Source organism: Corylus avellana, chromosome 7 (assembly GCF_965113065.1).
Source record: "Corylus avellana chromosome 7, dhCorAvel1.hap1.2, whole genome shotgun sequence".
Classification (NCBI taxonomy): Eukaryota; Viridiplantae; Streptophyta; class Magnoliopsida; order Fagales; family Betulaceae; genus Corylus; species Corylus avellana.
In genome coordinates, this window is record NC_142496.1 from 25,005,363 (window position 1) to 25,019,141 (window position 13,779).

General features: G+C 33.8%; 5 protein-coding genes across 5 annotated transcripts; all 5 read left to right on the forward strand.

Annotated features, from left to right (window-relative positions):
• Positions 1-249: 249 nt before the first annotated feature.
• On the forward strand, positions 250-796 carry LOC132183994 (cell wall / vacuolar inhibitor of fructosidase 2-like). Its single transcript, XM_059597473.2, has one exon. It carries the CDS (start codon positions 261-263, stop codon positions 780-782), a length of 522 nt encoding a protein of 173 aa, XP_059453456.2. The 5' UTR covers positions 250-260; the 3' UTR covers positions 783-796.
• A 2,219-nt stretch (positions 797-3,015) lies between these two features.
• On the forward strand, positions 3,016-3,570 carry LOC132183645 (putative invertase inhibitor). The gene has a single exon (XM_059597004.1). It carries the CDS (start codon positions 3,023-3,025, stop codon positions 3,542-3,544), a length of 522 nt encoding a protein of 173 aa, XP_059452987.1. The 5' UTR covers positions 3,016-3,022; the 3' UTR covers positions 3,545-3,570.
• Positions 3,571-4,524: 954 nt separating this feature from the next.
• LOC132183992 (cell wall / vacuolar inhibitor of fructosidase 2-like) lies at positions 4,525-5,127 on the forward strand. Its single transcript, XM_059597470.2, has one exon. It carries the CDS (start codon positions 4,525-4,527, stop codon positions 5,125-5,127), a length of 603 nt encoding a protein of 200 aa, XP_059453453.2.
• A 3,882-nt stretch (positions 5,128-9,009) lies between these two features.
• LOC132183991 (putative invertase inhibitor) lies at positions 9,010-9,545 on the forward strand. Its single transcript, XM_059597469.2, has one exon. It carries the CDS (start codon positions 9,011-9,013, stop codon positions 9,530-9,532), a length of 522 nt encoding a protein of 173 aa, XP_059453452.2. The 5' UTR covers position 9,010; the 3' UTR covers positions 9,533-9,545.
• Positions 9,546-13,206: 3,661 nt separating this feature from the next.
• Positions 13,207-13,779, forward strand: LOC132183990 (putative invertase inhibitor). The gene has a single exon (XM_059597468.2). It carries the CDS (start codon positions 13,207-13,209, stop codon positions 13,777-13,779), a length of 573 nt encoding a protein of 190 aa, XP_059453451.1.

The following is a 13,779-nucleotide window of genomic DNA, read 5'->3' on the forward strand; positions in this document are numbered from 1 at the left end:
GAATAATTGAATTTATGTTATTATGAAGTTAATAATAATGGTGGACTAAAAAAATAATGATAATTAAATAAAAATGGGAAAGAGCCGCTCTCCCTATTTATGAACAATCAAATTTTATAGATCTCGGTAATTAAATTCCCAAAATCTAAAAACAGTCATAAATATTATTAAAAAACCTTCCAAAAAAGGCCATTGCTTTGACTATATTTACGAACACCCATCGACGTATACGTTACTCGATCGCTACTCTCTCTTCATCAATGGAGTACTCCCATGCTCGTGCAGTAATGGCGCTTGCTCTTTCCGTTCTCCTTTTACTCCATTCTCTTTCCCCAACAACTGCTGCAACCGAACTAGTTGAAGGCGTTTGCAAGAAAACTATAAGCTACGCCAACTGCGTGGAAGCTTTGGATTCTGATTCCCGAACTCCGTCGGCGTCAAACCTCGAAAATCTCGCTAAAATAGCTCTTGGGTTAGCACTATCCAATGCAACAGAAAGCAAGTCTTTCATTGACGAGCTTCTCAAGGTAAAAAGAACCGCGGCGGTTGCCAAGTGCTCGTCTTGGTACAAATTAGTGGTGGCGTCGTTTCGGAGTGCACTGGAGGAAGTGGAGGAAGATGCTTTGACGGCGAACTATGATGCAAAAATCGCCGGCGACTACGCGGTTAGCTGTGAAAATGAGTTGGGTTCCGGTGGGATTAAAGTTCCGGCGATTTCGACTAGAAACAACAACGTGCAGTTATACAGTAGCATTGGGTTTGTAATTACAAATGAGCTTTAAATTATTCTAGGGAGAATAAAAGAAGGGTTAAAGTGTTACGTTTTTTTAGTCTTTGCATAAGGGTAGAAAATGTTGGAGATAATATTGTATTTTTTAATAGAAACACATAATAAAATAACAAGTACTTTGCCTTCTCATATTAAATTGATTAATTTACTCTTTGCCCATATATTAAAATGATATCAACATTAAATTCCCGTCCATGTAGCGATTCAAGAAAAATGCTAATCACATCTGTCACATTAAAATGATTAATCACTTTGAAGTTTTTTATGCTAGAATCTCTTATAAATTAAAGTCGGGTTTCATCTTATAAGTAATTAATGTGACACTTAGCATGCACCTATAGTGTCTTTATAAACTATCAATTCTATGTTCGCTATTCATCTTCCCACTATAAAACTAGGGTTTTACTCCCATCCCTTACAACAACCACACAAATACAAACACCCCACAAGGATGGTGAAGGAAATAGATGGCTTTCGAACTATTACAAATATGAGTAAAGCTATTTAATAGACAATTATGTTGTTGTAGACTGAATGTCATACAATTGGAATGACGTGTCATTGAAAATATTTTTTATTTTTTTTTATTTTTTACAAATATTGAACCAAGAACTGATCTTTACCGTATAAAAAAAAAATTAACGCTCCCAATTCCAAAAAGAAAAAAAAAAAAGGGAATAAAAAAAAGATATGAGTTGACGGCGGACACAAATTTCCTCCAAATCGGTATGAAAGAAATATCTTCCAACCCATGTAAAATAGTGCCAAGTGTCTATAAACATTTAAAAGGCACATTAAATTATTAACCTCATTAATAGTAGTTTACTAATTTATACTAAATTTAATGTGTCTTTTAAATGTTTATAGACACTTAGCACTATTTTACATGGATTGGAAGATATTTCCTTTATACCGGTTTGGAGGAAATTTTTGTCCGTCGATGACATATATCAAATTACCTTAATTACAAAACGGGAAATATATTCCCTTAATTAATGTTTTTTAATAATGACCTTAATTACATGCTTGCTCTCTCTCACTATAAAAGAAAGAATAAAGAACAAAAAAGAACCGACAATGGCATCTCCTAGGGTGTATGTAGTGTTGTGTAGTAGACTTTTATACAAATTTATTTAATAGACAATTATAAAAATGTAAGTTAATTTTTATTGCTATGTCATCCCAATTGTTTGGTATACAAATCTTGTATGCTAAATAGCATTTTTCAAGAAAGAAATACCCATGTCAAGTAAAAACACTGAAAGGAAATTAAGAGAATTATTGGGATCATAAGGATAATTATACATAAGAAGCTGCTGCTCTTTGAATCTATGTAAATTAAATTCCACATTTCCCACCAAAAATTGTAGCATTGAAATTTCAATTGTAGAAAAATATGTAGAACAAAACTGCTCTAATTGGTCAGATAAATTCTTGACTCATTGATTCAATTTTAAAATTTTTCATTCTATTAATACAGAAAATTTTATTGATCTTTCATGGCCACAGTTGTCCATCAAACCAATAAACAATCAAGGCAAGTTTAGGATGGATAAGTTTGAGGCCTTATCTCATTTTGAAAATCGCTAGACCTACCATGCACCTTTTACAACTTATTGATAAGTGTCAGCATATAATTCGATTCACATACTAACCAGTAATTCTAAATGGCCTACTTGTTTCTTACTTGTGTCCTATTAAGTATGATGTGGCTATTAAAATTACAATTTCATCAAAATTCAATAATGATAAATCACAAGCTCAATAGTACCTTTAATAGACACATCATTCTTAGTAGAATACAAGTATGACACAAGTAGACCATTTAGAATTACTCCATACTAAAACCTGTCAATAAATTGTGAAAAAAACTTGTACGTCTAGCAGTTCTATTTAATTAAGATTACTAACACCTGGACACATACATATATAATTGAGATTACTATTTAAGAATAATTCAATTTATCTTCTCAAAAAAAAGAATAATTCAATTTATGTTATTATGAAGTTAATGATAATGGTATTTTAGGATTAAAAAAAAGTTGATAATTAACTATAAATGGGAAAGAGCACCTCCCCATATTCATGAGCAATCAATTTATATAGATCTCGGTAATTAAATTTCCAGCGCAAAAAAAATCTAAAAACCTTCCAAAAAAGACTCTTGCTTTGACTATATTTACGAACACCCATCGCCGTATACCTTACTCGATCTCTACTATCTTTTCATCAATGGAGTACTCCCATGCTCGTGCAGTAATGGCGATTGCTCTTTCCTTTCTCCTTTTACTCCATTCTCTATCCCCAACAACTGCTGCAACCAAACTAGTTGAAGGCGTTTGCAAGAAAACTATAAGCTACACCAATTGCGTGGAAGCTTTGGATTCCGATTCCCGAACTCCGTCGGCGTCGAACCTCAAAGATCTCGCTAAAATAGCTCTTGGGTTAGCACTATCCAATGCAACAGAAAGCAAGTCTTTCATTGATAAGCTGCTCAAGATAAAAGGTACGGCGGCTGTTGCCAAGTGTTCGTCTTGGTACCAAGCAGTGGTGGCGTCGTTCCGGAGTGCACTGGAGGAATTGGAGGAAGATGCTTTGACGGCGAACTATGACGCAAAAATCGCCGGCGATTACGCCGTTAGCTGTGAAAATGAGTTGGGTTCCCGTGGGATTAAAGTTCCGGCTATTTCGACTAGAAACAACTACGTGCAGTTATACAGTAGCATTGGGTTTGTAATTACAAATGAACTTTGAATTATTCTAGACTTTCTAGTCATTCTCGGGAGAATAAAAGTAGGTTAAAAAGCGTTATGATTTTTTAGTCTTTTCATAAGGGTAGAAAATGTTGGAGATAATATTGTATTTTTTCATAGAAACACATAATAAAATAACAAGTACTTTGCCTTCTCATATTAAATTGATTTACTCTTTCCCCATATATTAAAATGATATCAACATTAAATTCCTCTGCATATATATAGCGATTCAAGTAAAGTATTAGTCACATCTGTCCCCTTAAAATAATTAATCACTTTGAAATTTTTTATGCTAGAATCAATTATACTTATAAATTAAAATCGTGTTTCATCTTATAAGTAAGTAATGTGAGACTTAGCATGTACCCATAGTGACTTTATAAACTACCAATTCCATGTTCGCTACTCATCTTCTCACAATAAGACCAGGGTTTTACACCACAAGGATGCCCAAGAAAATAGATGGCTTTCTGAATTTCTAACCATTATAAATATGAGTAACGCTATTTAAAAGACAATTATGCTAATGTAGTACAATCGGAATGACGTGATAGTAAAAATCAGTATTTTATTTATTTATTTAATAGATGGAATGTCATACATACACTTGGAATGATGTGTCATTGAAAATCAGATTTTTTTTTTTCTACAAATATTGATCCATGAACTAATTGTTATTGCCACATCATCAACTTTTACAGCAATAGTATAAAAAAAAAAATTCAACATCCCAAATTCCAAAGAACAAGAAAAGAATAATAATAAAAAAAAAAGGAATAAAAAAAAGATATGAGTGGATCGGCATATAGAATTACCTTAATTACAAATCGGGAAATATATTTCCTTAATTAATTTTATTTAATAATTACCTTAATTACAGGCTTGCTCTCTCTCACTATAAATTTATAAAAGAAATTAAGAACAAAGAACCCAAAAAAAAAAAAAAAAAACCGTCATTCTTGCGCCAAAGAACCGACAATGGCGTCTCCTATGCTGTATGTAGTGTTGTTTGCAGCCGTATCCTTGTCTCTATTCCCTATCATTTCTCCTTCTCCGACAAAGACAGTAGCCGCTCCATATGCCCCATCGCCTTCACCAATAGCGCACTCCTCACACGAACTGCTGCAACACATTTGTAACCAGACATCGGTATATGAGTTTTGCATGGAAGCTCTTGGATCCGATCCAAGAACCGCATCGGCGCCCGATATCCTCTCTATTGCCAAGATTGCCCTTGATCTGGCAATGACGAATGCAACAAACGTACGCAAATACATCGACTGCATGCTTAAGCGGAAGGATCTCAAGCCCGCCGCCCTAAAAATCGCCCTTGAAAAGTGTGGTTCTTGGTACGAATCCGTGTTTTATTCTTTCAGAAGCGCACTGGTTGAAGTGGGAGAAGATGATGCGATGACAGCAAACTATGACGCGCAGGTTGCGGGCGACTACATTCAGGATTGTGAATTGGAACAGTCATTTCGTGGGGTTTCTGATCCGTCAATTTCAGCCAAAGGCCAAGTGATGATGCATTTTGTTAGGATTGGAGATACTGTGACTGATCTTCTTTGGCCATCCTCCTAATTACAGTTATTTTAATTTCTATTTTTTAGCCTTAATTTCACCATCTAATTTCATTTGAGAATTAATGTCTTTTGTTCTTTTTCTTTTCATTTTTTAGGGTTTATCCCATAGTCTTCTTCCGTTCGTTATTTTTTTTATTTTTTTACTTTGAAACTTCACAAAAGGACCCTCCGAACTACTATGTGTTTTGAGAATACTCTCAATTTCACTCACCGAACTTTCAATTTGATGAAATTTACCTCGGTCATTAACCTTAACGGAAATGATTAAAAATATCAAACTACAATTGAATTTTTGTTTTATTTATTTTTAATTTGAATCCCCCTCCCCCTTGTGTGAACATATAAAAATAAAAAATAAAATTAAGGGTATATTTAAAATTTTATAACATTTTTAGGAGTATAAAGGTCATTTCACTACTTTTAACGACTATTTAACGCTATAAATTGATAAATGGGGTAAATTACATCAAATTAAAAGTTCATGCATGAAATTGAGAGGTTTTGAAATTTGGAGAGTCTTTTCAAATTGCGTAGTAGTTAAAAAGTCATTTTGTAAAGTTTTTCCAAAATATTAACAAACAACCAAAACAAAAATCACTCATAAACCGACTATTTCGGTTTGTTAACATGTTTTGAAGTTATTTTTCCATTTGATTCTTTGAATGAGTTGTGTATAGTACTTTCTTAAGTAGGACGTGTTAGAATATATATATATATATATATAAATAAGAGGAGGGGTATGGTGTCCGCCGCCTTGGAAAAGTGTGCTTCTTCTTACAAAGGCGTGCACTCTTCATTCGTAAGGTAGCTGAAAGAGTTGGATTAATTAGATGCCCCCTGTTATCAAGCTACGATGCGATGGTCGCCGGCGACGACGTTCTTGCTTGCGAAAATGAACTCTCTTCTCGTGGGGTTTCTGAACCATCAATGTCTGCCAAAAATGGTGCGGTGAAGCATTTTGTTTGGATTGGATACTCTTTCAAAGATTTTCTTCCGCATGATTGGGATTTCTGAATCATTAATTTCACCATCTATATTCATTTAAGAATTAAGAATAAAGTTTATGTCTGTTTTCTTCTTCTCGTAACAATGATCCACATTAAAACAACATCAAGATTGTTTGTAGTACTTATAAGTAGATGTTATATCCATTTAGATTACTATACGTTACATCTATATGTATTAATTAGTAGGAATAAACTTAAAAGTAACCTATAAAAGACCTTTTATGTAACCTACTCAAATTTTGTACTAAAACTTCATACAATAAATATCCTAAACATATGCCGAACAAGGCATTAATACAATTCTACCCGACAGTCTGTACTCCACACAAAACTTCACCGGCTTGAGATCCCCATACATCTCAAGAATGAACCTCTATGACCATAAAATTACCCTAATTGTTCATTCATGTAAGCACTATAACAACTATGGAATGGTGAGTCAATTGATTTTCGATAATATAAATTATTGTTGAATCATTTAAATCAAGTTTTAAGGCTAAAAGATTTAATAAAAGAGTAATCCATAAGTGAGGTATAATTGTAGCGTAGTGAGAATTAGTTTGTGTTTTATGATATCTTTCATTAATTTTGACCTCTTGTACGTTCTTAGGCTCTCAGTCCGTTTGATAAGCAATATGCACACTCAATTAGGCAAGAGGGCCTTCAGAACGATTGCCCTTTCGTACTAATGGGGTTTTGTTTTTGTTCCTCGAGTTTCATGCCAAAAATAAGTTCCCAGATTGGGTGTTTCGTTTCAAGGTGTTATGTTTTAGGTTTTTTTTTTTTTTTTAAAAGAAAGATGATGATTTTCATTTTTCACATGGTGTTTAGTTTTTATTCTTTATTTTACTTTTTTGTATGGATGACATGGCTCTAGCTGATGTGGCACATACATTGGGCTCCTAATGTAGATGTCAACATGTCAAATGAGACACGTAAAAATATTTTTTTAGACCCAATTACCCTAGCCGCACACCCCTAGGGGTATTCTTCTCACACTTTGTAAATTTTCCTAAAAATTGAATTCCCCCTACCCCCCCAGCCTAAAAAAATGTTTGGAAAATTTAGGTTTTAGGGCAAGCTAGCTAGGAAACGTTGGACTTGGTGAATACATTGGTAGCAGTACCAAGGATGACTATCGCCAGTTAAGGTTGTTATAGTTGATTACAGTGAAGGCATATACTAGTGTTTGGTTAGAACCTTTGTACTTTTGTAGCATTAGCAAAGTCTTTAAGAAAACGTATTGATTGTGATTAATTATTATTAGATTTTGATCCAATGGTAATTTTAATAGCCACATTATTTTGTCCTAAAATGGTAGCTCAATCGGCTATGAACCACGCCTTATGAAGCGGAAGTCACTAGTTCGAATCCCCCCTCCCCTTCCCTTGTGTGGACATGTCAAAAAAAAAAAAAAAAACCACATTATTTTTGGAGGGACACAAGAAAGACTTCTAGAATTACTTGTATATTTTAACAACTTAATAACTATTTTTTTAAAAAAAACGTAACTTAATAACTTATTACACAATTAGTAGGATTATCACTTTCTACTCCAAATTTTTGCTTCCAAGATTACAGTAGGGTGGAAATTGGTTCCAAAATTGAATGCAATTAATACAAAAAAAAAAAAAAAAAAAAAAGGTTCGACATTCGAAAAAAAGAAAAAGATATTTAGTAAACGGTTATATGAATGCATATAAGTGGGATGATATAATAATGAAAATCAAAACTTGATATATTTCTTTGAGAAATGCTAGGTGTTCTCCTGGTCCTAAGTGAATATTATTTTTTAAAAATCGGATGAGAGAAATAATGGCAAGTTTATTTTTTGCTTCTTTTTTTTTTAAATAATAATAATAATAATAATAATAATAATAATATCTACCTAAGACCAGGAGAATATCTAGCATTAATTCTCATATTTCTTTTACAAACCTTTACTAATTCAAAAGCTAATTTTCACTGTCATATCATTCTAGTTGCATGACATAACAACTTGTATTTACTAAATAATATTTTTCAAGAATGAAATACCCATGTTAAGAAAAAATAGAGACACCCAAAGAAAATTAAGCGAATTAGTGGGATCATGAACAAGATGTGGTTCGAGTTCCTTGAATCTATGTAAATTAAATTGAACATTTCCCACCAAAAATTGTAGTTTTGAAATTTCAAGTGTAGAAAAATATGTAGAACAAAATTACTCTAATTGGTCAGATAAATTCTTTGACTCATTGATTCAATTAATTGATCTTTTATGGCCACAGTTGTCCATCAAACCAAAAAACAATCAAGGCAAGTGTAGGATGGATAAATTTTGAGGCCTCATCTCATTTTGAAAGTTGTTAGACCTACCACATTTTACAACTTATTTACAAGTGTGAGCATGTGATTAGATGATATTAATTTTTTTTTAATGGTTGATATAATTCCATTGAACCTGTCAATAAATTGTGAAAAGAACTTGTACGTCTAGCAGTATTATTTGAGCTTTATGCTCATTTATCCATGAATGAGACTGAATTGTTTAAAAAAAAAGAAAAAGAAAAAAAAGAGTACTATTTAATTAAGATTACTAACACCTGGACACACACATATATAATTAAGATTACTATTTAAGAAGAATTGAATTTATGTTATTATGAAGTTAATGATAATGGTATTTTAGGATTAAAAAAATATTGATAATTAAATAAAATGGGACAGAGCCGCTCCCCCTATTTATTAACAATCAATTTATATAGATCTCGGTAATTAAATTCCCAGCGCAAAAAAAAATCTAAAAACCTTCCAAAAAAGACTCTTACTTTGACTATATTTACTAACACCCATCGACGTATACGTTACTCGATCGCTACTATCTCTTCATCAATGGAGTACTCCCATGCTCGTGCAGTAATGGCGCTTGCTCTTTCCTTTCTCCTTTTACTCCATTCTCTATCCCCAACAACTGGTGCAACCAAACTAGTTGAAGGCGTTTGCAAGAAAACTATAAGCTACGCCAAGTGCGTGGAAGCTTTGGATTCCGATTCCCGAACTCCGTCGGCGTCGAATCTCGAAGATCTCGCTAAAATAGCTCTTGGGTTAGCACTATCCAATGCAACAGAAAGCAAGACTTTCATTGATGAGCTGCTCAAGATAAAAAGAACCGCGGCGGTTGCCAAGTGCTCGTCTTGGTACAAATCAGTGGTGGCGTCGTTCCGGAGTGCACTGGAGGAAGTGGAGGAAGATGCTTTGACTGCGAACTATGACGCAAAAATCGCCGGCGACTACGCCGTTAGCTGTGAAAATGAGTTGGGTTCCCGAGGGATTAAAGTTCCGGCGATTTCGACAAGAAACAACTATGTGCAGTTATACAGTAGCATTGGGTTTGTAATTACAAATGAGCTTTGAATTATTATAGTCATTCTAGGGAGAATAACAGAAGGGTTAAGTGTTATGTTTTTTTAGTCTTTGCATAAGGGTTGAAAATGTTGGAGATAATATTGTATTTTTTCATAGAAACACATAATAAAATAACATCATCATTAAATTCCCGTGCATGTTATTTATTTTTTATTTTTTTCTTATTATTTATCCATTCAACAAGTTACCCAACTTTACCCAAGATATTGAAACATATACAATCAAAATTAAATATCATACCTCACAAACTTTGTGCTAATGTGCTTGTGGCAATTTAAAATTAAAACATGTGAATTACCAAATGCCTAAAGTAAGTAATCAGACTTAAAACTCTATCATCAGATTATGTGTTCAAAATTTTAAGCTCAGCAATGAAATTCAAATCACAATTTCTAGATCAACCAAAACCACAGGAATAACATGAAAATGCATTTTTTTCAATTAAAAAAAATTAAAAAAATTTAGACAAAGTGTGTGTGTTCCCCATAGAAAAGCGCTAGTCACATCTGTCACCTTAAAATGATTAATCACTTTTAGGGGTGTAAACGAGCCGAGCTTGAGCGAGCTTTGCTTGTTCGAGCTCGGCTTGTTTAAATTTTACTCGACCTCGAGCTGAAATAATAAGTCGAGCCGAGCTGAGCCGGCTTGACACCCAACTAAATACGTAATGTTTTTTTTTTTTTTTTTTTAAAGAAAAAAAAATAAAATCTTCAAGTAATCTTAAACGGCTCAAGAAGTTAGCTTGCATATAAGCATTTGCTTAACCCGGCTAACTGAGTATGGAGCCTGAGTCAATACAGCAAGGCGCTTGGTTTCGAAGAGAGAGAATATGCATCCTTTTATAGATAAACAAACTTGAGAGTTAATGTTTTCTTAGCAATGTGTGACAAGTTAACATGTTGTATTTATACTGCAGTGGGACAACGCCTCCCTACAAAAAAATATTTTTTCAACGTATCTCTCTCAATCTCCCTCACCAGTTACAATGCATCTTTTACCCCAACTCTCATTTCCCACCCTCTCACTCTCGCTCACCAGACAGGCAATGATCCAAAGTGCTTGAGTCTGTTTGATTTTTCAATAGTTTTTGCCTTTCTCAATCTCTCACAATAATTGTTGCTTAATTCTTCTTCTTTTTGTTTGGGTATGCTCTAATTGAATTTAGGTATTTTTAGTGATTGCTCTCTCTCTCTGATCACGGCTAAGTGGTGAAGGCTTGTTTTTGTTTGGGTGAAGAAGACGATGCAAGTAGAATTTCTTACTTACGCACAAGAAGGATTGCTTACCTTTTGGATCAAATGATGTAAGTAGAATTTAATTCTTTATTAATAAAGCCCAATTGAGAGAGGCAGCGATGTAACCCAAAGTGATGTGAGTATTACATTTACCAAAAACCCAATGTGAATCATAATGCTCCACTTCAGTATCCATCTTAAATGTAATACTTACCAACATCACTACACCTACTAAATCCCATTAACATATCACCATAACATAGTGGAAGATAATGGACTATTATGACTCTTACTAAACTTATAGTGTAGCATTATGATTAATAGTGAAATATGATGAAAACATAGTGGAATAGAAATAAGAAATGGGAGAAGGGAGAAGGGGTCATCTTTTCATCTTCTAGGTAAGCTCTCATAATTTTACTTTAGAATATGGTTGTAAAAATATACAATTAATCATCACTGAAGCTAAACCTTTTCACTATTACTTATTCAAAAATCGTGGCCTATTGAGATCATTAACCTATCTAAATAATTTCATAGATCGTGGGTACTGTAGTTGTTTGACATCTTGATCTATTAAACTTAGAAAAATCATAACTTCTTCAATTTAACTCGGAATGACACAATTTTTTTTTTTTTTTTGAAATTTTCCTCATTCAAAGACCCAGAGCATATCTAAAAATCATAGAAACCAAATACTTTTTGATACCTTAAAAGTCTCCCAAAATTATGTTGTTATGTATGACTAGGATTTCAGATTTGACACTTGTACCTTCTAAAAATCATAACTCATTCTACAAGTATCCAAAAATCATGAAATCACTTTCGAAATCTGAATATCTTGTCATTCTATAATAATTTAAAACTGTTTCATTTATTGCTTCTTATTGAATTTTTGGTGTCCAAAACAATGTGACTTTGCTTTCCAATATTTATTCTAATAATAGCCATATAATCTTATAAATTCCTCAAAAATTAATATTATGTCTAATTTGGAATTGTTATAACCTTATCTTCAAATAAATATATCAATAATGAGTAATTAAAATCTGGGGCGCTACATTCTCCTATAAATAAGAGTATTTTGTATTGTAAATTTAATCAAGTGAATAAGAGAAACAATGTAGCCCTTAGGGCTTTGTTATGTAGATATAGGTCATAAACTGAACCAGGTAAATTCTTGTATCTATTTTCTTTATTTTGCATTTTCCTTTAATTTAGTTCAAAACTCTATGGGATATATATATATAGCTAACTAGCTATAGCACAAGTGGTGCCCGCATTGGGAGCAGTTTGAGAATAGGTTAATTAGCTAAAACGCCATATATGTAAAATAGAGTTATCCAAAGTGGGGGGTTATTTTTTGGGTCATATATTGCTTATGTTAAAGTTAAAAATTTCATTTTAGATCAGAAAGGTCACAATCTCATGACACAACTATCACAATATTCTGTTCTCAATGGATAGTTCAATCGGCATAAGACCACACCTTATGAAGCAGAAGTTACTAAATCGAATCTCACCTCTCCCTTTCCCTCCCTTTGTGCGGACATGTCAAAAAAAAAAAAAAAAATCACAATATATCTATACTTATCTATGTCTCAACCATCCTCTCTATAATATATATAATGCTATTATCCCACCAATATCCACTATGTTGATGTGACATTGTCATATCCACCCTTCAAGGTTTGTTTGAACTAGCGATTTTAAAAAGTAATTTTTAAAAACGCAGTTAAGTGTTTGGTAAAATTTGAGTTTATCCTTTAAAATTACTGTTTATCTTTTAAAAATGTGCGTTTTTTAAAAAAACGAATCTTCTTGCGTGCGATTTAAAAACGCAAAACCACTCTCAATGGTAATGGGGGTAATTAGGCTTCCCCATACATGCCATGAGGCACGAGGGTGCGGACCGTGCGGTTTAGCTTGAGGGGGTGGAGGTTGTGGCTGAACCACTCCTAGTTTGTTTATTTGTTTGTTTATTTTTATTTTTATTTTTTGAATTTATAGAAATATTTTGGTATTATTGAAAAATTTTGAGTTATTTTTGTCTTTTTGTTAGTCTTCCAAGGGACATTAACAACTCTTTAATAGTTTGGGATTGACATTGTGATCAAAATTTTGAGAGGATACACCCCAAGTTGTAAACGATAGGCGAAAAAAGAGGATATGGTTCGGCATATATCGAAGCCCCCAATAACATGATTAATCTAACAAAAATGGGAAACGTCACCTTCCATAAATTACAATTTTTGTTTTAATACTTCCCTTAATTACAATTTACAGGCTTGCTTTCTCTGACTATAAAAGAAAGAACAAAGAACGGCAGTTGTCGTCTACACATGCAAGAAGCCCCGGCCAGCAACCACAAAAAAGAAAAAAAAAAGAGGAAAAAACCGCCATTCTCGCTCGAAAGAACCGACATTAATGGGGTCTCCTCCTAGTCCAAGCCATGCATTGTTGTTTGTAGCCGTATCCCTGTCTCTATTCCTCTATTCTCCTGCTCCAACAAAAGCAGCAGCCACTCCACCGCCTTCTTCACCGGATCTACTGGAAAACGTTTGTAACAAAACACAAGTATATGAGTTTTGCATGGAAGCTCTTGGATCCGACCCAAGAACCGCATCGGCACCCGATATCCTTGCAATTGCCAAGATTGCCCTTGATTTGGCGGTGACGAATGCAACAAACGTACGCAACTACATCGACGGCACGCTTAAGAGCAATGATATCAATTCCGACGCCCTGAAAACCGCCCTTGAAAAGTGTGCTTCTTGTTACGAAGCCGTGTATTTTTCATTCAGAAGCTCTCTGGCTGAATTGGACGTGGATGCCATGACGGCAAACTACGATGCCAAGGTTGCCGGCGACGACGTTCTTGATTGTGAAAATGAAATGTCTTCTCGCGGGGTTTCTGATCCATCAATGTCGGCCAAAGGCGAAGTGATGATGCATTTTGTTAGTATTGGAGATGCCGTCACAGATCTTCTTTGGCCATAA

Excerpts from the sequence above, each read along its gene's own strand:
- LOC132183994 (XM_059597473.2), top strand. The coding sequence starts at position 261 with ATGGAGTACTCCCATGCTCGTGCAGTAATGGCGCTTGCTCTTTCCGTT.
- LOC132183645 (XM_059597004.1), top strand. The coding sequence starts at position 3,023 with ATGGAGTACTCCCATGCTCGTGCAGTAATGGCGATTGCTCTTTCCTTT.
- LOC132183992 (XM_059597470.2), top strand. The coding sequence starts at position 4,525 with ATGGCGTCTCCTATGCTGTATGTAGTGTTGTTTGCAGCCGTATCCTTG.
- LOC132183991 (XM_059597469.2), top strand. The coding sequence starts at position 9,011 with ATGGAGTACTCCCATGCTCGTGCAGTAATGGCGCTTGCTCTTTCCTTT.
- LOC132183990 (XM_059597468.2), top strand. The coding sequence starts at position 13,207 with ATGGGGTCTCCTCCTAGTCCAAGCCATGCATTGTTGTTTGTAGCCGTA.